This window comes from Peromyscus eremicus, chromosome 3 (genome assembly GCF_949786415.1).
Source record: "Peromyscus eremicus chromosome 3, PerEre_H2_v1, whole genome shotgun sequence".
Lineage (NCBI taxonomy): Eukaryota > Metazoa > Chordata > Mammalia > Rodentia > Cricetidae > Peromyscus > Peromyscus eremicus.
The window spans coordinates 30,847,994-30,873,716 of record NC_081418.1 but is presented as its reverse complement, the minus strand read 5'-3'; the positions used below and the strand labels follow the sequence as shown (position 1 = coordinate 30,873,716).

The 25,723-nt window shown below is 42.2% G+C and overlaps 1 protein-coding gene across 1 annotated transcript in view; it reads left to right on the top strand.

The window, feature by feature from the left end:
• Cttnbp2 (cortactin binding protein 2) overlaps nucleotides 1-25,723 on the top strand; it is a 158,859-nt gene that overhangs the window by 114,015 nt on the left and 19,121 nt on the right. Inside the window, exons 10-16 of the mRNA XM_059257414.1 lie at nucleotides 1,393-1,668; nucleotides 3,527-3,622; nucleotides 4,825-4,904; nucleotides 12,043-12,129; nucleotides 12,212-12,311; nucleotides 20,912-21,064; nucleotides 21,911-22,098. Of these exons, the coding sequence (XP_059113397.1) occupies nucleotides 1,393-1,668; nucleotides 3,527-3,622; nucleotides 4,825-4,904; nucleotides 12,043-12,129; nucleotides 12,212-12,311; nucleotides 20,912-21,064; nucleotides 21,911-22,098 (980 nt within the window). The remainder of the gene's footprint in view (nucleotides 1-1,392; nucleotides 1,669-3,526; nucleotides 3,623-4,824; nucleotides 4,905-12,042; nucleotides 12,130-12,211; nucleotides 12,312-20,911; nucleotides 21,065-21,910; nucleotides 22,099-25,723) is intronic.

Below are 25,723 nucleotides of genomic sequence, written 5' to 3'. Positions count from 1 at the left end.
TCTCTCATGTCTCCCTCCCCCCTTCATTTCCTTTAAAACACACACACACACACACACACACACACACACACACACACACATTGAATCTAGTTAGTACTGACCGTATAGGCATGGGTATTCGGTCATCCACTGAAAGCATTTTATTTTAGTACTAAAGCATACTACACAATTCTTTCATCATGTGAGAAAGTCTTCAGTAAGCTTCTTCTCATTGAATTTTGTGAATTCCTAGTAAAACATAATATAGCTTTGCTATATCCTCTACGACTTTAGGACTTGAGCAGCTGAACATACTCAGGAAGTGAACTCAAGGCAGTATCTGTGTAGAGACTGTTACATTTTTATACTTTTACACAGTTGTTTTATTTATACCTCATTGGGTAAACATTTTTTCAGCAGTCTCATTGACTCTCTCTAAAGTTTTCCACTTTGCTTTCATAATAGGAGTATTTCTATTTCAATAGTGTATTGAATGTTTAATAAAGTTTATTAATTATATGATGAGATCATCAGCCATAGATTTAAGAACAAACACTGGTGATTTTTTAGGAAACGTAATAGAGTTCTTGAGAACAGAAGTGAATGGGTGCCAACTCCAGACATTTGGCATCACACCGACTGGAACAATCATGGGAAGTCTCTGCTCTTGGGGCGGGAGAAGAGCTGAGCAGTGGAACGCTTGCTCCTTGCTCACTATGCACTCAGCCCCAAGAGCCAGAAGTTCCTGCTGCAACGCTGAATACTTAATAAATGCTCACTAAAACTTTCATGTAATACCATGTTGAATACATTACACCCCTTACAAACATAAATTAAATTTACTCCATGATGATTCTCTGTATATTTTCTGCATTTTGTAGAAGAAATTGAGGGATCACAAGACCAGGGCCATTTGCCATAACAGCTAGGAGAAAGCTGACTCTGAGGCTCAGACTCAGGTCTGTGTGACTCTCAGGGGACTTTTGTAAACCTACTGACCTTTGGAACTGTATCCTGACTTGTTCATGACATTATATATAAAGATGAGGACAATATAGACAACTCTAGAGGGAAAGAGGACTCTGGTCTTCCCAACTTCTTTTTTTTGTTGTTGTTTTTTTTGAATAGCCTGAGAATATTGCTGAAGGGGAAAAAGTCAGTAAAACAGAAAAGGTTGAGAAACAAGGAATGATAAATAGTTCACTCTGTATTCTCCCAAAGAAACCGTGGTAAGACTGGGAGACCAGTATTTGCTTCAATACAAGAAGGCTCAATTTAGTGTTGGATAAGTTAGCTGTCCTTTGATTTACCTTTAAAACCTTCATAGCTGCTTATTTTATTTAATAGCTTTGCCTGATTGTTTTTTTCTATCAAGGCTGTTTCTAAACTTCTATCTCTTTATTCTCCTAACAGATGCTCTTAAAATACCCTTAAGGATTTCCGTGGGTGAGATTCAACCAAGCAACAATTGTTCTGACGACTTTGAATGTGAACACACAATATGCGCTTTAAATATCCGCAAACAGACATCATGGGATGATTTTTCAAAAGCAGTGAGTCAAGCTCTGACAAATCATTTCCAAGCCATCTCTTCTGATGGATGGTGGAGTCTGGAAGATGGGACATTTAATAACACTACCGACTCCTGCATCGGACTCGGCACCAGCAGTATACAATCCATCATGCTAGGTATAAGCAGCCTTGAAGTGAAAAGAAAGTTAAACGTCTGGGTGTATTTATGTCCATGGGCTTCATCGCCTGGTAGATCACTGATGAAATACATTCAAGGCTTGGCTTGTGGCAGCTGCCAGCACTGCAAACCTTGAACCTTTGCAATGAGCCATTACATAATGTAGTCTGTTAATATAAAAATGCTTTTATGCCTCAAGTAACACTAGAGAGTAAAGAACTTGAAAGGCTTTGACGAGGCTTTGTTATTACACTTGTGTTCTAGGTAAATGCAGAAAACTAAACACATTACAGATGCTTGCTTATGGGTAGCATCTCAACCTAACTCCAGGTTTGTGCCAGTTGTCTTGTGCTGTGTTAACACCTTACCTCCATGACAGGGGTCCAGGGCAGGCTAGAATGGAAAGAGATCCTTTAATGAAGATATATTCAAAGGTCCTGCATGGGATGGGTCAGAGTGGTAACTGCTTATTTCTACTTGACAGACATGACAAAGACCGTAAAAAGATGAGGTCTGTTTTCTGGTGAGCACAGGAAGTGTTCACAAAATATTTCTTGCCCCCGGCGGGCTCCTTTCTTCTTAGATCCAAATTAACATCCATAAGAAAGCCTCTTCGCAAGATCTGTGCTCCGTACTTTATGAAGCGTCCACACCAAAGCCACACTGTAGAGCTAACTAGGTATTGGAGAACTTGCCCAAAGGTACAAGACTAATGAGCAGAGCAGTCAGGATTCCAATCACAGGCTCTCTGAGAGGGAGCATACATGTTCCACAGCATCCTGTTTAAAAAGAATGGTCAAAGTGAAGGAAAGGCAAATTTTTACTATTGCTTTTATGTATCCGCTTAAGACATATGGTGGTTTTTTTGAAGCTTGCTCATAAATGCAGGGTTACATTAAAATGTATTCCCACTAGCTTGAGAGCAAGTTATTCATGACAATGTTGGCGATGATAGTTAAAATATTGCTGTGGAACCGTCATTGTGTGATTTTAAAATTGCATTAAGAAAATAAGGCACAAGTGTTTCTCGGGAACACACTCTGCCCACCTGGCACAGTGTTGTGCAGAGCATGGCTCTGTGCTGAAGTCCGATCCATGACGACAGGAGAGCGGTGCTCTGAAAGAAGTGGCCTGTATCTGCTGTTGTCCAGCTCGTCTGGAAGCTGGTGACAGTGGACGGATGTCCCCAGCAGCCAATGAGCGTGCCTCTGAACAGTGGCTGGCAGGCGGATGAAGGGTCATCCTTATCACAGAGTTGTAGCATGCCCAAGGAGACTTTCAGTTCTAAAAGTCATGGAGTTCTGTGACCAGAGGGCTGAGCTTAGTGCCTTCCTATAGCCAGTTCATAACTGATACTATTTTTAATGTTCCCAAGTGAATTTTCTGAGGCCATGATTGTAGGAACTTGAGGTCAACTGAAATGCAGAGGGTTAGGGTTAGTACAAGTATTGGAGTCATGCTGAGATAGATCATCGGAGACAGATGGTCTGGGATTCTGAAACAACACCAAAAAGTTCTGGAAACTTTGCTGGAAAGTGACTGGGTCACTTTCTCTGGAGACCAGTTAGTTAAGGATCAGATGTTCTCTAAAGTACTGGGTCTTTGTGAAGTAGGGAGTGGTTTTAGGATAGGAAATTTTTGAGAACTTAATCTTGGAAATAATCAGGATGTATTTTTGTTCTTTAGAGTTTCCATAAATTACTGTTTTTGAGAAGTCTGTAGAGTTAACACCTTTCCCTTTGACCTTTGACCTCAGAAGCTCCAGATTCTTTAGCATCTCACGGAGGAGAATGGGTTTGCCATTCTGAAAGCATCATTTGAGTTCTCCCTGACATTCAATTTCCCTTTATTCAACAGGAAATATGCCATGGTCAGCTGGCCAGAGCTTCCCTCAGCCCCCGTGGGACTTCATGAAGAAGAGGAAGGTAGAGCAGGTCACTGCGCTCCTGTCAGGTAACGAGATTGCAAGCCGGAGTGGTGCTAAGGAGCGTGTGCCTCACGCCTGGCTCTCGGAGGGCCACTTCCTAACCCTCAGGGACGCTGTCCCCTTGCTTCTGGCAGTACTGGTGTGACTCGCACAGTGAGCTGGTTAGATGTGTCTGAAGTATCTGATGATCAAGGGGAGGGGAGATTTAGAAGTCATGTTTCTGTCAGCCTCGGTTAGGTCTGCCCGGCTCACAGATTCCTGCCGCTCTCATTGTGTCCCTCATTAGAAACAACCTAGAGGCAAACTGGTGTGCTGCTGGGAGTGACAGACTGTAAAAAGAGAAATGTCCGTTGTTACTGTCCACTGTGTCGTATGCCTGGTCTGATGACTATAGTGGTATACATCAGTATTGAGACAGTATCTACTGCTTCTAGGCTGTTTTCTGTATCTATGACATATTACAAGTATAACGTCACCCAGTGGTCATAGCAGTCCACTAGGTTGTATTTCTGCTTATTTCTAATTTACATACAGTACTGAGTCTCAGATTGATTTTCTTATGTAATGTCTAGTTATTAGTATGTAGTGTATTTACTGTTACTCGGCCCTGGATTCTAAAAGGCTGTTGATTTCTTCATGTATTTTCCACATGTAGGGATGGACTTTCAAAAAATAAGTGTTGACTGAAAGTTTTGTTGTATGAATTATGGTTATGGAACTTGCTTAAAGTTGAGTGCCCACTCTAGAAAACTTATTTCAGTTCAACCAATGTGTTGAGAGAGTGGCAGAACTTGGGTTGGGGATAAAACCTAAAGGGGGACCCTGGCCTTGTACATTAATGTTAGACAAGGCTTTAGCTTTCCAAAGTCTGTGTTATCTGTGACAGCTTTTGCTAATAAACAGTGAAGCACGGAGCCCAGGAGCCGGCCAGCAGGCACAGCTCCCCGGTTGCAGCTGGACTCTGGAGGTCCTGGCTGTAATTGCTAAAATGGTCAGTGGGCTTTCTTGAAGGAGATAAGAATCAACTGTGGAACTTTCTAGTTCCTGGGGGCACAAGCTGTTTAGTAACCAGAAAACCAGTGTCAAAGTCACTCTGATGCTTCTTGGCCAAATGTCAGCTCCTATACGGCCACAAGTGTCCTGTTTCACGTTAGCTTGTGTGGCGTCTTGATCATCTCTATTTAACAAGGAAAGGCCGATTTTCCTTCTCTGTGCATGTTTCCCACAGGTCCCCGAGAAGGCTGCCTCAGTAGTGTGACTTACACATCCATGATCCCTCTTCAGATGCTGCAGAACTACCTCAGGCTGGTAGGTTGGCACTGCCATCACTATTGCAACATCCATCAGGTGCTCCATGCGGATAAGGGTGGGAGCCCACCCAGGGTGGGAGCCCACCCACCCTGTGTTCTGGGTTTTGATGTTGTTTTCCCCAACACCCTTCTCCCTGGTGGGCTGTCCATCACTGGCCTGGGTGTCTGTCACTGTGATCCAGGTGTCCATTTCTTTGACCCAGAGAGACTACGGGTGATCACTAAAGTGCTTTAACTTGGATCAGAACATATTAACAAGGATGTGCCATCAAATCATAGATGTAGAAAGGAGTAAACATGTATATCAAGATGGCTTATTATGGGCTTTTATAATTTAAAATTGAATAAGTAAGTTCATATCAGTTGGAATATTGATTGGACTTCCTTTCCAAAAACCAGATAATTAGAGCTTACAAGACTGAAGTTTGTTTTTTTTTGTTGTTGTTGTTGTTGTTTTTTTTTCTCACATCTCTAACTTGCAGCAGGTGAGAGGTCTGGGGAGTGGGGACAGCCAAGATGACAGCTCCAGGGTCCCACCATGTTACCAGAATTTTAGGTCATGCCCCTACTGGGCTATCGAGTGTGTTCTGTTGTGTGTAACCATGTCCCCTGCTGAAACTAGGCAGTTTGTTAGTAAAAGGAGGAAGAGAAATGTGATTATCAAGGGAAGCAGTAACTTTAGGTAGAAAACAGACAAGTAAATATGTTGTGGTCAGTACATACTTCACAAATGTAGGTAGTGTGCCAAGTGTTTTTACTTATTTATTCCATAATATCCCTACAAGATTGATAATGTTACCTCCACTTTAAATGAGTAAGGCAAAGAGAGGTTAACCAGATCTTATGATCAAAGCGATACACATAGTCACTGATGGAACCCAAACTGTGGAAGTGCCTGAGGTACCCTTTGTCTGAGTGAGGTCTGCTGAAACGAATGTGAACAGCATAAGACAATCATCAAAGCTCCACTATTTAAAAGTAGTTTGTACTCTTTACATAGGTTGTTTCCATGGGGTGAAAGTTAATGTTTTCGTAACGCCGTACACTGATAAAGCCGGGCTCAGAGTCTGGACCTACCTTGTTTAGCAGGCAGGTAGGGCTTAAGCATGCCTGTCTATGGGACACTTTCACTTCTCTCTCTTTGCTTTTGTTCACTCCTTTCCCCACAAGGTGTCAAGTATTCCCAAGAGGAAGTGCTCCGGCTTATCCCTTTACTTAAAAGAGAGTTGAGGGTGTGGACCCCTGATTGTTAGGAATGTGAGCCTCAGGCTCTGAGTATAGCCACTTTTTTCTCCCCTCCCAGCATCTCTGTGTATTAAGCGTGGTTTCACCCAAGGACTGAGTTGTTTCAATCTAAAACTATGACAAAATTAAATATCTTGATAGGCTTTGTGTCTAGTAAGGGCTACTGCTGCTGTGATGAAACACCATGACCACAAGCAATTTAGAGAGGAAAGGGTTTATTGCCCACAGTTTCATGTAACAGTTCATCATCAAAAGCAGTGAGGGGAGGAACCTGGAGGCAGGAGCTGATGCAGAGGCCGTGGAGGAGAGCTGCTTACAGGCTTGCCCAGGCTGTTTTCCTTTAGAACCCCAGACTATCAACCCAGGAATGCCCCCACCCACAATTCCTGGGCCCTCCCCCAAGAATCACTAATTTTAAAAATGCCCTACAGTCTTGCCTACAGCCCCAGCTTATGGAAGCGTTTTCTCAATTGAGGTTCCTTCCTCTCAAATGACTCTAGCTTGTGTCAAGTTGACATAAAACTAGCCACTACCCTTTATTTTGCGACACTTCTTCCATTCACTAGATAAACACCCCTGCAAGCTGACAGGAAAGAGGATTGCTGTAAATTCAAGGGCAGCCTAGGTTACAAAAGTGAGACCCTATTTCAAAACAGAAAACAAAACCCCAACCCCCTCCAAAAAAACAAAAACAAAAACAGAGGACCAATTTTTATTTGACATTAGTGAACAAATATAATACTGGCTTTTATAGTTTGTGCCTACATATACACATTGTAATTTCCCTTATGTTACTTTTACTTCTTTGTGTCTATTCTATAGAAAGGGACCTCAGACAATGGTCACAAATCACAAAACCCAAAGGAATTTAGTTTTGTTTATCTCTTTAGTATCCCAAATGCCAGTTGTACAGACTTCTAGATCCATCCATTCTAACCCTATTGGTAGGTCTTCTCACATTTCAAGTATTACCAATTATTGTTATTAGTTTTTAAGCTTTCTCATCAAATAATGTACGGTTGCATGCCCACGGTTCCAGATCTGTACAGCACATGTCTGGGAGTGACTTTTGAGACGGGCGATAGACGTTCAGGGGCAGTTTATGTGACTCAGTTGACGGTAACAGCCACTCATGCCTGTAAGACAGTCAATAATTCCTTTGAAACCATGTGTCAGGAGAGGCCAAATGAAATTCCTAGCTGTAAAACATGTAACTTTAAGCGACAGCAATGCCAGTTTTATTGGCACAGTAAAGTTCTTTTATTTTCCATTCTTTTTTTGTGTTTAATGTCTCAACATAGCTGGCCAGAAACTGTCTCTGGGCAGCAGCTCTTACTCAGACTGTGTATGACAAGGGGCACACCAAACCAAAGTTGAGATTTTATTGCTTTAAGATACCACAAATCTGAAGACACGCCTCAGTTGCCATGGAGACAGTAATGAAGACCACAGCTCTTGGATTAACCCCCATTCTGTGGAAACACATTGGAGAGAGGGGGAAATGAAAGAATGGATGGGCCATTGTCAAGGTTGCTTGTTCCAGAATTGCTGTGCCTCACAAAGACCTGATTGACATGTGATGTGCTAGTCCAATAAGATAAAAAGATACAAGAATAAAACAGATTACTATCAATCATGATAATGAGGCCAGTATCCCTTTACTAATAAGCAAAAGTGTCACACCGTAGCAGAATAATTCTGGTGACTGTAATTCAGGCTATAGTTTTTAGAAGTTGAATTTTATTTCAATTTTCAAGCAAATTTCCTTTCAACACAAAAACCTTTCTACCACTAGTCCCAACCAAAACAATATTAGCTTGCTTCTTGGTCTTTCTGGTTGTAGCGCCCTCTGCTGGAAGCATAAAGCATGAACCATGACTTTACATTCTCTATACCTAAGAGTTTGACATTGGAAAAATGTGATATGATAACTCTAAAATGAATAAATAGCTTTTTTTAACCAGGCTTTTCATATGCATAGCAATCTCAATGGAATAGCTATAATTTGTTTCAGTAATTAATTTTTAGTTAAGATTGTAAATGATAATTAATATACGTATACATCATTTGATCAAAGAAAAAATCAGGAAAAGAATTGATAATACCCGAAATGAGAAGAGATTATTACTGGAATGTATGTGTTAAAATACAAACAACTGGGAATTCTTTGCATGTGTTTTGTCGTTACCTGCACGGTAAATGTGTGTGTTTATATTCCATTGTGCTCCATGGGGGAGATTGTCAAGTTTAAACATAAGGGGTTTGTTGCTTGTTAAAGGCCCTTTCAGTATATTTTAAATTGTTTCCTGTCCTTTGCTCCCTGAAAATGAATGTGTGAGAACAGATGAGGTGTTGATGCTGAAGATAGCTTATCTCTGAAGCTAGATCTTTGGCTGTTACAGGATTTCAGAATCAGCCTTCAGGAAGTGTGGACAGCTTGTCAGGAGAGCTGTAATGAATAAAGCACTCTTGTTTTCAGAAGTAAAACAAGCTTAAATTGCAAGGCCAGTTGAAAAATCTCAGGGGTAGGATGTTCAGTAAATCCTCGAAATCTGTATCCCATTTCACTAGTGTGAAACAATCCATTCCTTGTGAAAGAATTTCTGTCCAGCAGTTCCTAGCGATGTGGGATTAATTTGGAGAGCTGGAGAGTTCTGGTTTAGAATTGCACCTGCCTAGCAACATCTAGTTCACAGTTTTCCACTAACGTGCTTTTTGAAAAGTGGAAAAACCTCAGAAAAACAGAACCGAGGTCTCCATTATACCAGGCTTTCCCTTTCTTTTGAGTCACCAACCAGCTCCCAAATCACGACATGGAGTTATGAATGCTCAGCCTAGCTTGGGCTTGTTGCTGGCTAGCTCTTTTAACTTAATTAACTTGTTTCTCTTTTTCTACCTTTTGCCTCAGGGCTTTTTACTTTTCTTTCCTTCTGTATATCTTACTTTCACCACTTCTCCTGTCTGTCTGTCTGTCTGTCTGGCAGCTGCCTGGCTTCTGGCCCCAGGCATGTCTCTCTCCTCCTCTTCTCTCCTCTTGTTCTTTTTTTGAGCCTAGATTTCTCCTCCTATTTATTCTCTCTGTCTGCCAGACCTGTTTATCCTTTCTCTGCCTAGCTATTGGCCATTCAGCTCTTTATTAGACCAATCAGGTGCCTTAGGCAGGCAAGGTGAAATAAATGCAACACATATTTACATCATTAAACAAATGCAGTATAAACAAATGTTAACACACCTTTACACAGTTAAAGCAATATTCTGCAGCACAAACAAATGCACCACATCGTTACATAAATTTTCAACAGTACTCCATTAGCAAGAACCCGAGACTTCCCTATCGCCTTTGGAGTACTAGGCTCATGTTTTCATGCCTCTTGAAATCAGAAAACACTGTCATCCCTTCCTTACCATGTTCCCAGTGATACAAAACTAGAAGATTGACACCCGTGAAAAAATTGAGCAGTTCAGCTCAGCTTTAGCTGCACGATGCAAATCTCTTCTACTGTGTCAGCGTGAATCCTTTCATATTCATTAGAAACCATAGAGACACCTGAACAAGAAGTTGATGAAGATTGGTGAGAGGATGTTGAGTCCTGAGAGGTGCATTACTCATGTGCACTTTTGTGGGGCTGGAGATGAATAGCATGGGCTGCAGTTCGTCCTTGTGTGTTTATCTGTCTTGTTGGGCAGCAGGGCCTGCAGCCATTGTTGGATTCTATAGTTTAATCAGCGGCTTATAGACATGGGTGCCGTCCAGTCCTATCCCTAACCTGAGGGGCTTCAGCTAGCAAAGCGAATCCAGTAATGGCACCCACTTCTTGCCTTATTGTAACAATTTCCCCCATGGTTTTACAGCATTTAAACAATAATAAAGTGTTATTGTTGTATCTATAGAAGAATACTGTCATTCTGAATATACTGTTTTGACAAATGTCATAGACTAGGTGGCTTACAATAGAGATTTATAGTCACACTCTGGAATGTGTGTTCAAGAATGTTCAAGACAAGGGCACCAGCAGATGCAGTGGGTGAGAGTCTGTTTCCTGGTTCTAGGCAGTGTCTTCTTACCGTGTCCTAATATGGCAGGAGGGGCAAGGATCATGTTCTGCTCCTTTCATAACAACACCGATACCTCTTGTCCTAACTAGGGTTACTATTGCTGTGATGAAGCACCATGACCAAGTTTGGGAGGAAGGGGAAAATGTTTATTTTGCTCACATTTCATGACACTGTTCATCACTGAAGGAAGTCAGGGCAGGACCTCACACCGGGCAAGAACCTGGAGCCAGGTGCTGATGCAGAGGCCATAGAGGAATTACTGGCATGTTCATGATGCCTTGTTTAGTCTGCTTTCCTATAAAACCCAAGACCACCAGCCTGGGGATAGTACCACCCATAATTATTCAATGAATAAGAAAATGCCCTACAGAGTTGCTTACATAGCCTGACCTTATGGAGGCATTTTCTCAATTGAAGTTCCCTCCTCTCAGATGACTCTAGCTTATGTCAGATTGACATCAGAATTAATCAGCCTGCCTTTTAAAGGCACCATTTCCTAATTCTATCACCTTAGATCCAGTTAGAATTTCTACATAGGAATATGAAGAGGCAAGATCATACCCACAGAAAAACCAGAGCAAAAATATGGACAGTTCTGTAGAATGCAAAGAAATAAAACTGTGAAATCAATGCAAGAAAGCTCTAGTACAGTCTGACCTAGGATGATAAAAAACCGTGTTGGAAAGAAGTTGGATTTAGTAAGGAACTACATGAGTAAGTGAAAATGCTGTGGTATGGTAAGGATGTACTCAAGCCAGCAAAGAGTAAACTGAGATAGTGACTATCCAGTGTTGTATGAGACTAATTCATAGAGCTCTCTCAATATGTCAACCAGAAGGTTAGAGGTATAGTAATGGGATACGATGACAGATGTCTTCACAAAGAACCAAGAGAAGTATTGTAAGTGTTCCTTAGAAATATAGAAAACCAGTAGCTATTAACAAAAACATAAAGGAAGAAAAATTTCCTAAGCCAACCTCCCACCACCCAAAAAAAGAGGGGGGGCAACTATGTAGATTCTATTTAAGATTGACACAAAGAGGTCATAACTAAACATATCTTATCACCATTTTTAATGACAGATATAATCTCATACATTCTTCAGGATTCCCACTCATAAATACAAGTAAGCACAATTATAACTCAGCAATATTCTTCAATTATAACTTTTCCTAGGATTCTTATGGTACTGTAACGCCTTAGCCTTGAAACTGAACCTCAAGTACTTTGCAGAATATTCTCTCATGTTTCTGGAGAAGTCCTTGCTTCAGTCTTAGTCCTTGCTTGCACATCGGCCATTGGCTTGATCAGCCACCAATACCACAGAAATCAGCCTTGTCACGGCTGTGTTCATCCTATGGTTTAAATTCCTACATTCCCTCAGCAGCTATAGCCACCATTGTGCCTTAGGTAGGCATTAGTAAGTTTTTATTGAAGGCTTACCAATAACAGAATAATATTTAACTTCAGAGAAAATTCACTCATGGCTGTCAGAAACATTGTCTTTCATACCCTAACACCCAGTCCCAAGCTCGCCATCAAGGGCCTCTGAAGAATGACCCTCTTTAGCTCAAAGTACGACAGCTGGCAGTAATCCTTGTGCATCCCCTTGCCATGAATATGTTCTGTAGCTTCTATAAGCATGTCGCAGTTTCCTGGGGAGGGGAGGCACAGTTTAAGTTTTAAAAGACTTCGAATGTCTGGTAAATGCTGCTAATCTCAAATAGCTTTGTTCTTTCGGATGCCTGAGGATAACTGGGAATTCTGTGCTGGTGCACCACCTTTTCCTTGTCAAACTGGCATCTTCACCCAGGATTCTTCTTGGTTTGGAACAGGTTGAGCAATATCACAATGTCATTTTCCATGGCCCAGAAGGAAGCTTGCAAGACTTCATAGCACATCAGCTTGCCCTCTGCATGAAGGTATTGTGTATTTTCACACCATTTCATTTTCTTTGAAAACTGGGAAGAATGTAGAGCTAATATCCCTGCTTTGTTATCACAGCACAGACAGATGGCTGCAGGATTCCCCTGCGAAATAGTGAGAGCTGAGGTGGATACAGGTTTCTCCAAGGAACAGCTAGTAGACGTGTTCATCAGTAGTGGTAAGAGCTTTCGGAGAACTGGCTTGTGATAACTCAAAGGCATGTTCTTCACCGACGCCATTCCATGGAAATCTCTGTAATTGTGCAGAGATTTAGTTTCTTCCCGTTGATAAAACTAAAAATTGAGATGAAAATTGGAAGCCCAAGTGAACAACACTTAAGCAACATTTCTGTCAATGCCACTCTATTAATTGGTAGTCTTGAAATTTCTTCTTTATTTTTATAAACCACTCATTGTTCTGACATACGATTTGACCGTCAGCAGTAGTATAGCAAGAGAAGAGGTAATGGAAGCAGCTCCCCTTAGTAGGACTGCATGTTGCATTTTGACTTTGCCTAGGATTGCTGCTGTGTGGTCATGAAACGAAACAGATTGATGTGTAGTAAATTTTGCCATTCACATATTTCCAGTAATGAAGTACTCATTATTCTCATACCTAGAGTAAACATCTGTCTTCAGCTGACCATTAGTGTGCCATTGATGAGCACTTTGGCAAGTACAGTACATGCACCCATTAACCCATATGAGCTCTACAGCAGTCCTCTGCAGGTGGCTGTCATTGTGTCTACTCCCACAAATAGGGTGGCAGAACCACATGGAAACATTTATTTAGATAAATTATTCATGAGGTCTTTTATAGCTTAACGCCCCAAGTTCCACCACAGATGCACAGATGTGGTTGACAATTTCGTGACACAAAGCTGAAATGGATTCAACTTTTGTGCCAAGACGGTGTAGCCACAGACATACCTGGAGGAGAAGTTGTAAGATTCCAAGAAGATGAGCTGAGACATTCTGCATATGAATAGAGAGGGCTATACCTTGTCTTTGGAGCTGTGATGAATGGGGTTACCCTGTGACTTTGGACTTAACTATAGACCAAGCTTAGGAAGATAGAAATCACCTTCAGGTTTGTTTGTTTGTTTTCATTTTTCTTTATTAAGAAATTTTCTACTCACTTCACATACCACCCACAGATCCCACCTCCTCCCTCCTCCCACTCCCCAGCCCTCTCTCCCAAGCCACCCCACATCCCCACATCCCCCAAATCAAAGTCTCCCATGGAGAGTCAGCAGAGCCCAGCACACTGAGCCTAGGCAGGTCCAAGCCCCTTCCCACTGCACCAAGGCTGTGCAAGGCGCCACACCATAGGCACTGGATTCCCAGAAGCCTACCCATGCACCAGGGATGGATCCCGATTCCCCTGCCTGGGTGCCCCCCAAACAGTTTGAGTCAAACAATTGTGTTTTTAAGTCATGAAATAAAGTTAAAAATGAGTTTGGAGTACAACTGAGAATTCTTTAAGTCTGGAAGTACCCTCTGGAAGTAGGAACATCTAGAATCTTAGTGTCTGGCTACTGCACAGGCTAGCCTTTGACCAGAAACCAGGACATAGATACAGAACACTATTTTCTTTCATGCTGTTTCAATTGTAGATAACATTTGTTAACATCTCCTCTTGCATGCCCTATTCCAAAACTGTCCTTGTCACTGACAGCTCTGGGACAGACCATTCCGTGTCCCTGGTTAGTCATCCTGAATGCACTTGAGATGATGTTGCATGTTCTATCCAGGGATGCCACAGAAGAACATAGACTAGGACTTACTCGCACCCAGTCAGTCTGCTTGGAGCTGGGCCTTCATCAGTCACAACCACAGCTCTGAGTGGTTATTTCTCTCTTAATTATGTAACAAAAGTCCCGTATAGTTTCTCAGCTTTCAGGATTGTGTCATCTCAAGGTTAAGGGTACAAAATGATCTCTTTTCACCCTGTCAGGGTAAATAGTCAAGTACAGACTGAACTCTGCTGTAAATGTAGGCAGCTAAGAAAGCTGGGAAGCAGTGAGGAAGGTGTGGAGGATGTGTAGGGGACCAGCCCAGCTCCACAGAACTGGTGCTTGGAAGCTTCTTACAAAGAACTCTCCAAGTTTGGGAACTTGGAGAGAGGCCCCTTGCTTTAACACTCAGCTCCCCCTGGAGGGCTTCTCTGACCCTTCTGAGGTGAGCTGCTCCCCTAGGAAACATCCATAGAGTTTGTTTGTATCTTGAGGTTGTACTTAACTATAGATTAGGCAGTAGGAGAACTCTTGGGACTTAGGCCTTGCACTCCATTCCATGTAATATCAGGAGCCTCTCGAAAGCTACTTCTGTGGCTTCTATTCCTTTTTCTTCTTTTCTCTCTATTTTTATTTTTCTGCAAGCAACAGGATTTCTTTGTGTAGTACTGGCTATCTTGAAACTCACTCTGTAGACCATGCTTTCCTCGAATTCAGAGATCCACCTGCCTCTACCTCTTAAAGGTTTAAAGGCATGTTCCAGCACCACCACCCTGCAGCTTCTTCTCTTTTCTTTGCTGGAGTGACTGAGTGAATATCCTGTTGCAGGAGGTAGCACTGGTATGAACAAAGGAAGAAAAGGAAGTAATTGTTCTCCCTATTCAGGAGTATTTCCTTGACATGGAGGTAGATGGAAGACCAGATCGAACAGGAAGTGCTAAGCCATATGACAGGGTAACCTGACTTTGGAAAATGCAGTGCTTGGAGCCTTTGTTTGTTTATTGTAGCACTTAGGATCGAACCTGGCACCTTGTGCTGCTAGGGAAGAGCTATGCCAGGGCCCCAAGGTGAAGACTTTGAACAATATACTTGAGTAAATAAATGAGGAGAGAGATAAATCTGCACTCAAAATTCAAAGAGGAAAGGGTAGGAAAGGTTGTGTCATTTCTGAGTACAGAAGGAAATTCTGTATTTGGCTTAGCGATTTATAAGAATCAGCAGTTTCCTTCAGTTTTTAATAGCAAATCGAAGATCAAAATGGTGATGTTTGTCTGCTGCACTCTTGACTACAGTGACCTGTCAGCAGCATGAGTACTGTGAGTCTCTCATTGGCCTTTCTCTCCTGGCTCCAAGTTCTGCCAAATCTGTCCCCCGCTGCTGCTGCTGCTGCTGCTGCTGCTGCTGCTGCTGCTCTCCATGCACCTCCTCCCCACCCCATCATCTCTTGCTCAAGTGGCTTTGAGACCTCACCAGCCCTCCTTATTTTCCCTGCTGTTCCTTCTTCAGCGTGTCCTCTTCCGTGACTCTTGGAGGACCACTCTAGGAGACAAAGCTTTAATAAATTTTTAATAAATGTTCCCTGATATTACACTCTAAGGACTCCAGAATAGAAGTTGAAGTTCTCAGAATATTATGTCAAGTACATTGTGGTCTGGCTTGTCATCTTGTGCCTACTTCTCTGGGTGCCTAGAACTCCCTTCCCCATGTTCATCCTTTCAATAGAGCCCATTGCTTTTGACGAGTGGCCAGTAGAGAGGTGGTGTGGAATACACCTTAGTGGACTAGGGATACCATGGCTTCTGAGCAGTGCAAGGCATGTCCACTGAGCCCCAAGGAAGGGTTCGTGGGTCTGTGGGTGCCTATGCTTTCTTCGTGAAGAAGATGAGGGGGTGACGTAAGGCCTCAGGGAAGGGAAAGCAGACCCCTGCAGCCAAAACGGCTCCCTAGTCCGTTGTACTCAAGCTTTCAGAACGATGAGGTAGAAGGCTCGTCTGTCAACTGCACGACTGCCTTTTGATCAAGAAGTGGGGTGATCAGATGGCCTTACAGAGGAGCACGTTGATTTCTCAGAGATGTGCTGTGTGCTAGTGGGTCTTAGCCTTATTTTCTCCAAAGGTGAGGCGTGGCCCTTGGATTTGACCAGCATTGGAAAGGTGAATCTTATCTTTCCCCAAGCAATGCAGGTATTTGTTCTTGTCTACATGCCTGAGGGGTGAAATGGCAAGAGAGCCACGAAGAGCAAATAAAAGAGCAAAACAGCAAAAGAAGCCAGAGGGGCAGAAGCGGAGTAAGCTTAGCTTTAAGAATCCAAAACTTACATGGAGAGTTAAATGGAGCCCGTGAGGAAAGGGGTAAGAACAGAGGAACCGCAGGAAGCAGGCAGGAGCTTGCCGAGAAGCATAAATCACTCTGTATTCATGTAGTTCCAGAGGACATTCTCCTTTTCTTTTTACCCTCCGTGAGAGGCACACCACGTGACTGTTGTTCGGCTAGGGGGTGTGAGTACATCATATTGCAATTGGCTCGGGTTCCTCTGCAACACAAGGTATGGAACTGGGTCATCAAGACAGATGGTGTTTTAAATTACACGTGACACCGCATGGGCAAAAAGAAAAGTTAAAACACTAGATCAATATTTTCACATAACACTTTGAGTGCCTTGGAGAACTTTCCTGTTTAGAAGTAAAAAAAAAAAAAAAGAATGACATTACTGTAGTAACGGTAGATGAATATGCTAATTAATCTCTATAAATGAATTTACCTTGTTTGGCCCTGCATCACCGGAGGCTTTTTGAAGGCTTCCCCTGCAATCACTACTTTTTCATGTCCAGAGCTTTGTCTCTACAGAGACTGGAGTAGGCAGTATATGGAAGGGGTTATTTTCAGTCCCCAAAGGGGTGATTATAAACTTGGGGTTTAGCTACAGTTGTGGTCTGTAAACTGTTTTCGGACGAAGGAGTGTTGCTGTTGAATCAACAATGTAGGATTTTAGTTGAAGGCTATCCAGAGTGGAGATTTAGATCTGAACCCCGGTGTCCAATTAAGATTGTCAATCTCTACAGGAGAGGAACAGGGCCAGTGCAGTCTGCATTTGGAAGGTATAAAGAATAGTTTCAGAAATGAGCTTTGAAGTAGCGTAGAGCGAAGGGGTCTGAAAGGGTCGAATTTCAAGCTACAGGATAAAAGGAGTCCACAGACAGAAATAAAATTGGCAAGTGGCTTTTATTCATATCTCCAGAAATCTGCCACACTGGAAAAACCTTCAAACTCAGAATTTGGTAATGAGTTCTCATTCACTTCTGTGATTCATTTAACATTTATATATGAAGCTATGGTAATTAACCGGAACTAGATACATGCTGTTTCTCTAAGAAACCAACTTAACTTGTGCACATATTAGACTAAGGAAAGGGGTCGGGGAGTGGGGGGGGGGGGGGTGATACCAAAAGGAGGCTATAAGGCCAGCAGTGTTAAAGACACTTTTCACCAATGACGCCCACACTACCTTAATTGGCACCTCATCACAGACCAAGATGAACACAGATGAGGTAGACACCTATGAACAGCAATACTCGGCCCTTCCTTTTCTTCTAGACACAAACTCTGAGAGTCCTCTATAAATGAAGTCATCAATGCAATCTCTCTGAGTGCATCAAGAGAGTGAACCTGTCTTTTCCATGCATCTTCCTGTACTCTTACACATCTACAAGTTCAGTTGATTTTAGGGCCAGTGTGATCCCACCTCCTTATTCTCTCTTTATCTCTGTTCCATGACTACTGCTCCCCAGTCCAGAAACATCAGGCCTTACTACGTGCCACCGTCACATTTCCTTTCCGAGTACAGTAATGGTCATGTGCTAGCTGCCTCCATTAACTATGCAGCCTCTTCTTCAGTGGGAAATTCAAAGTTGTCTTCGGTGTTTTTTCTCTGCCCCATCTCTGAAGGTGGAATGCAGACTTACTGTTTTGTCTCATAATGCTGGTCTAGTTTTATGGTAGAGGCCCCCCTGTGGGAGCCCACAAAGATTTTCTAGTGAGATCGGAGCTTACTTTACACAGCAAGGCTGCATTAGGGAATGGATTGACCATGTACATGGTCATCAGGTGTCTGGGATGGTCTGCACTTGGCTGTGCTGGGGGGAGGTCTTTTGCTCCACCCTGTGGCATTCCTTTAAAAGCCCTTTAATAGAGACAAAAGGGGCTGATGGGTTTTGACCCAGGCCCTCCCAAGGCTATCCTATGTTTCTGTCTCTCTCCTCTATATTTCTATCTACATAGTCCTCATTTCTCCCTGCTCAAGAGTACCCTAGGGGAAAAATGGGGCAGGTCCCCCAAACCCCCCTCACCTCTTGCCTTCAGCACAGCAGTTAGAGCTCCTGTTTCTTTTCGCTTTATTTTTTTTTTCTGCAAATCTCCTTACACTGAATGAGACCTCAGAGCAGGAGTCAATTCCTCTTTACCCCCATACTGAAACATTTCTTTATCTCTATTCTTAAACATTTCCACTGATCTTCAGCAATGGTAATCAATTCCCTCACAACACAGTCTCTGTCTTCCACATCTCCTTTCTGTCACTGGTGGGCAGTACAGCAGACCTAGGCCCTAGCAGGACCTTTTTGTTACAGGGAACTTTAAGGAAGTGCCAGTGCCCAGCACATCTCTATCAATCAAAATCACTGATAACGCAGGGGGTGGAACCCAGGCAACTTTACCATGAGCACAGAATGGAGATGTAGCTGCTGTGGTGTGGCCACTGACCACAGAGCCCACTGAATTAGTGTGACACCATTAGCTCTGAATTCACCACCCAGACACTTTCTCTTACAAGTCTCCCAATGTTGATTCAATGCATCAGTCCCTTCTGGGACTAAACTATAACCAGCCAACATAGTTCTACATCTACCCTTTCTTAAACTTTGATGGCCTTCTGGCATCTGTCCACTGTTAAAATGCCACTCCTCACACTAGCCCTCATTCAGAATGCCTTCCTTCTTCCCCTCCCCAAAGACATAACCAGCATTGGGCATGTAGCTCCCATAGCAAGGAAACACTTGGATAAACATTTGTTGAAATGCAATTCAATTTTCTTATATGTTTTGGTGATACAGCAGCATCAAACACTTGACCTAGCCATTCACCTAACACAAACCAGAGAAAATCTGGACTTCTTCAGTCCTAAGTTACAGGAAAAGAAATGTAAGCCATTGGATAGATAGGTTGTATTTTTTTAATTACTAAATAGAAGAGTCTATTTATTGTTACTATTTTGACCAATTATAATTTCTTTTTTTTTTTCTTTTTTTCCCCCTCAAGCCAGGCCTTCCCTGTCTATCCTTGACTGTCCTGGAACTCGCTCTATAGACCAGGCTGGCCTCAAATTCACAGAGATTGGCCTGCCTCTGCCTCCTGGGTGCTGGGATTAAAGGTGTACACCACCACTACCCAGCTCAATATAATTTCTTATACTTCTATAATATACACACACATGTGTATGTATGCATGTATTATCTATTTATTTATTTAAGAAAGGCTCTCACTATGTAGCCTGGCTTGCTTCAAACTCTGCCTGGGCCTCCAGTGCTGGTCACATACATGTATTTCTGAGATAATGCTTGAACCTTGAGAAGCATAAGTTGTCATGTTACTAGATTGCTGTATAGAAGATCACATCAGACAATAGTGTGATACCCAGCCCTTAGTACAAGGAAATTGAGAGATGGCTCTTATTTCTAGCCTAGATTTTAAGGCTATTTAGCTGAAGAGGTTCACTTCTGTTGCTTAAGGATTCTTTTGAGATTGAAAATTGTATCTATAGCAATGAGAAGAAAGCACAGACGTTTCTCTCATAGCATCCATGACAAATAGAGTGTTCCACAAGCACTTTTAATTGATTGTTCCTCATGGAGGGTTAATTTGACTAGGACTGAAAGTTCTGAAATAGTCTAAGAAGTTAAATGAAGTAACTTCTTGTTAATTTTCATGTAGGAATTGCTGTTTTCATGTTTGAACTACAGCAGTAATGACATGTGAGTGCCTGGTAGTCACCATGCGTTGTGTTGAGTATGTATTGTAGACTGGCTTATTTGTTCCCTGTTATTAAAAATTCCCCATCTAGCTTACATTTTTCTACTTGGGTTGATATGTAGTCATTTCTGCTCATCTTGAGTGAGAGGAATGGTAAGGATGGAGACCCTGGATTTGACTCCCTCTTCACTGTTTCTGAAACCTTAATCTGATCACTTCTCAGGACCATGACGTGCTTACATCTCTCAAAGCCTTACCTATTAATGCTGTGAACATCTTGTGCATATATGATTTAAAGGGCATTTGATGCTTTTAACCTTTGATATTATGACGCATACGTAAAACACCACATAAAGATCAAAGAATAATTTTTAACTAAATTAACCATTTAGCCACTGAACAAGTCAAGAATTTAAGTATCTTCAGCTTCCAGAATGTACCTACATGCCTCCTCTTGCTCACAAAACCTTTCTTGCGGCCACATCTCTATCATTTGTAATAATAATTTTTTTAGCATTTTTTAGAGGTGTTAAGAAATGAATCAAGGGCCTCACATTCACCAGGCAAGCATTTTACTGTAGAGCCCCGCCTCCCACTCTTAATGTGTATTTGTGGTTTTGTTACCTGTTTATAAATCCACAGATTAAATATTTATATTTTTTTAATTTTATATAAGATGAAATCATATTGTATATATTCATTGGTGATAATGTATTAGGTGTGAAGGTTTCCTCTGTCCTCAGAGTTGTCATTTACAGTGTGGGAATAGACTCCTTTTGTTTGCCCGAGCCCTTGCTGATGGATGGTGGGTGGATGCCCTGGATTTGCTATGTAAGAGGGGTAGCATGTTGATTTCATCCTCAGCACAAGTTCGTGGACCTGCGGCTCTAGACCCTCAGTATTTTCAGAGCATGCCCACTGCACAACATTTGTTGGTGAATGCTTTATGTCTTCCTAGTTTTGCATTTTGCACCAGTTTGTGTAAAAGTATTAACCTCTAATTTTGCTTCTGGCCACAGCTTGTCTGATCCCAGTGAAACAGTCTCCTATTAAGAAGAAAATAATCGTCATCTTAGAAAATCTGGAAAAATCTTCCTTATCTGAGCTCCTGGGGGACTTTTTGGCACCGTTGGAAAACCGCAGCACAGAGAGCCCGTGTACTTTCCAGAAAGGTAAAGGGTAGAGAGAGCAGGCTAGCAAGCCAGCTGTGGCATCATCCCCAGTGGTTGGGACTCAGCTTCATTTGGAGGTTCTTAGTCTCTTATTCAGGAATGGAATGAAAGCCCATATGGGTCACAGAGTAGCAAGGAAACTTTACCCCACAGCAATAGTACAGATTAGAAAGGATACATCTTCAGGATTTCTGGTGGGCCACGTAAGTGAAGTTCCAGGGTCCTGATTTTTGCCTCAGGTTTCTTTATATGAAGTCCAAGAGAAGTATGAGCTTGGTTACTAACAGATGTAGCATGGGTAGTTCTCTACTTTGATGAAAAGATTTGGATTATATAAGCCTTTTCTCATTCTGTGTGCCCCTTCCCACAATGCATCTGACTTTAATACAGGTCCAATTAGGCATAGGTATAAGAGAGTAAGTAGGGGATTCTCCCTAAAAGTTCACCTGATGCAATTTTACCGTACTGTGCAAGCACCCAAAACCATTCTAGGCCAAATCTGGCATTGCTCATAGTTCTCAGGTTGTGTTCCTGGATGGGTTTGGATAGAAGAGCCTTATCAAGGGTGTTGCTAAGGAGAGTAAGTCATTTCCATTGTTTAAAGCAGGTATACAGCTCAGGGCAGGTGCGAGTTCTAGGTTGCTAGGCACACTGTTCGGGGAGGAGTGTTGTCCCGCCCAAGCCAAGGGGAGTCCCAGGTTGCTAAATTAATCCTTATGCTTGCATGTCTTGGTATGCCTCTAATCTTTCTGTCCCCAAAGTACAAGTTATACACCTCATGTTCTTAATTTTCATTTGCACCTAACCATAAATAGCGAGGTTGAATTACGGCTTGGCTTCTTTTAGGAAATGGAACGTCGGAATGCTATTACTTCCATGAGAACTGCTTTCTGGTAGGAACCATCGCCAAGGCATGTCTCCAGGGTCCTGACCTGCTGGTGCAGCAGCATTTCCGCTGGGTTCAGCTGCGGTGGGATTGCGAGCCCATTCAAGGACTGCTGCAGAGGTTCTTGAGAAGGAAAGTAGTGAACAAGGTAACAGGGAGAAACTGCAGCCTGCCGAGGTGGGAGAGGGAGCGTCTACTTGGGCTTGAGTTCCACTTATTGTATGGCCCCAGACTGGGATAGTCTGTGAGAGTCCCAGGGCTGAATAAGATGGAGGTGGAACTCACAACAGCTTCTGCACTAAACCAAGGACAAGAACATGGGAATGGGTTTCACAGTTTCATTATTAGAGAATGCATGTAGAAGATGTGATCAGTTTTGCATAATATTATGTACAAGCCAAAGTGAACAGGTTTTACTGGTATTATCAATGGTTCTTAAGGAATCTCACCAAGCTCTAAAAGTTATAAAATGTTGGATTTGAAAATTCATCACTGTTCTTAAGAAAAACTCACTAATGTCTTAGAGCCTGAGGACATCACCCCACTGCTTATCCCATTTTAATGGACAGCTTTTACACTATGGTGGAAAATGGTTTAGTGTGCTTGTTTTAAGAATAAAAATACTTATTTTATAGTCTCTCATATGTAAGAAGACAGCTGTGTTGGCCAAATGTAAGATATTATTATTATTTAATAGTCTGGGATTGGACTGGTAACTGAGTGTCAGAGTAGATTTAATACAACTTCATCTGGTAGTTTTCTCACTTAGACCTGTGCACAGGCAGCATTTGGAGAACAGCATCATTTTAACAATATTGTATTCTAAGCCACTGATAACAAAACAGCTCCTCACCCAGGTATACCTTTGACTATCCCTTCAAGACTACAGTCAATACTAAACACCATGTCCTCACTTCAAGGCATGTATAGGCAGAAACTAGGGCACAGTAACATGTAGTGTCGACTTCTTATTACCATGGAGAGAAGCATCTTTTGTAGAGACTCACAGAATCATAAGAAGTTTCTCCTTTATATTTCGGTGATGATAACTGCCTACCCCATAGTTCTAGACCAGAGCACCTGGGCAAGGCCAAAACTCTTTGTCAAGTACTACCAAAATTCTGTGTGTTAAGGTGTGGATATGCATGCGTGAGTGAGTGTGTGGGGGCAGATGGGAAGAACAGTGTGGTTAAGAATGACCTCTGGTAATTTAGTGAATAAGGTCTACCACCTGTGATTTGAATTGGTATCTGAAATTCCTAGTTAGAGAAATCTACTGCCTAATCATAAATATATTGTCTTAGCCAAAACAAAGTCATTATATGACCTCAGAAAGAAAAGAGAAGAAAGTGGAGTAAAAAAAATTGTCCATCTGAAGTTTTTCAAGTTACTAATACTTCCCTTAATTTTTAGCACAGTTAATATTATTATTTGCTATATTAATTAAAATAATAAATTAAATTAATTAATATTTACCATTAGTAATTATTAAAGGTGTTTTTAGTGAGTGTTTTAATTCTGTAGACTTGACACACACACCACTTGCCAGCTCTCTGGTAAGCATGGTGGCAGAGGAGCTCTTGCTGGCCTTGTCCATGGCATTTGGGAGTGGGATATGGCACACAGAGTAGGGAGTCAGAAGAGTGATGTCTTTAATTTCCCCTGAATCACTTCCAAAGCTAATAAAAGAGATTCCCTGGAGTGAGCACACAATGGGAACAATTTCTACACAACAACAGAAATCTTGTAGCACAGAAAGCCGGACCCTTACAGGCATTTAGAGGCATGTTCATGCTTGATAATAATTTCTTCTCCCAAATCTTTCAGAGATGCAGGGAAAGAGAGATCTTTCAAGATGCTAAGCTTCTTACTAATATTTAATAAGAATAATTTTATTTTAGAGAGAAGTTGGCATTTAGCTCTAGTTATAACCCTGCTATCAGGATTCTTGCTAGAAGACTATCAGGGAAAGTGAGAGATGTGGGCTCTTTTGTCTTTGGAGGAGAATGGAGTCATGAAAGAGACAAAGCCCAGGTAGCACAGGGGAGCAACCCGGCAGAAAGGCTGTTAACCCTGACATGCTCCCTTTGTTTTCCTTGGCCAAATCAGCCCCCTCATGTACCAATGTTTGTATCCATCCTTCTGTAAATAATATTTACTTGTTCTAAAAATATTATACATTTAAGCGATGTATTTTAATCATATCCATCCACTGCTCCCTCTAATATTTCCCATGATGCCTCCCTCCCAACTTCAAGTCCTCTCTTTTATTGTTAAGACTATCGGTGCCACCCATATGTTCACTGGTGAAGGGCCATCTACTTGGGCAGGGACAGTCTACCAGTAGCCACCTCCCCGAAGCAGTGACACTCCTTCAGCTGCCTTATGGAACTAACAGGTCACTGCCCTCATCAGGTGATGGAACCATGGTGGGTAGTTTTTATTCAAGAGAGATTTTTTAAATGTATCACTTGATATATTTTAAATGCAAATATCAAGTGGTATATTTAAAAACATACTCAGTACATGGGAGTCCCACCTATCCAGATGGCTTCGGGCTGAAATGTCCAAACTGTCTTTCTATGTATAAGGGTAGCAAGATTTCAGGTTTCTTTTTAAAGAGATGTTTTATAATTTAATTAAATTGTCCTAAATAATTTAGTTGGTCTTTAAAACTTCAAGAACTTTTGCTACCTTGCAAATAAATCTTCCTAAATGCTCAATTAACTCATAAAAACTCAGAAAATTAAGATCATAAATCCTGTGATTCAAATGCTTTCCCAATTCTTGTCCTCTTTTATAGACAGTACAGTTCTATTTTAGCCACACATCAAAAACTCAAGTTGCTACTGTGAAGCCCAGCCTGCGTTTCAGCCAGAGAGCTTGGTGAGGGTCTATGATCTGAACTCAGATCTTTCTCCATAGAGTGGGAACCAGAAGATCCCCTCCAGCAGTCACTGTGTGGGTAGCTTGTCTAAGCACATGCGTGTAAAGTGAGCTTACCTGACTTTCAGATTGGATCTGGGTGTATAACCCTGACTCTTGGCACTTCTCCCTGGACTAGAGTAAGCTGATTTAAGATGTCACCCTTCCTGAAAGGCAGGACTATGAATCTGATTAACACCACCAGGTTAGACTGTGGGCTTAGTTCTGATTTTCTGTGACTCCTAGGCACAGCACTAAGATGTCCATCACAGCAAAGAGGTGGGTGTGGGAACACAGGAGGTGCTAGCATAGAAAGGGGGTCAGGAGGAAGAGTGTTCTAGGGTAGATGGGAAGTCCTCTCCCTAGTCACATGGAAGGCCTTTGGGATATGCTAATCTGTGCTCTAAGCCATAGCTGAGATTGGGGAGGCGGGGTTTCAGGCAAAGGACCAGCAACTGCAGCACATTTTGAACACAGGGAAGAACTGTTGTGGTGGGGCTTGAGGCACAGTGGACCAGTGGAGAGTTTCTTTGGGGACATGCTAGGCAGATGCATCAAATCAGCCATCTTGAATTAATACCAGGTAGATTGGTCATTTGTGGAAGGTCATCACCTTTTCACCCATTTGTGTGTGTGCACATGTGTGTGTGCACATGTGGAAGCCAGAGGTCAAATTGGTGCTATTCTGTGGGTGGTATTCACTTTATTTTTTGAGACAGACCTGGAGCCCTTACTCACCTGGAGGCCCCCCGCCCCAGTAGATTAAGCTGGCTAGACAGCAAGCCCCAGGAATCCATCTGGCTGCAGCTCCCCAGCACTGGGATTATAAGCACATACCAGCACACTTA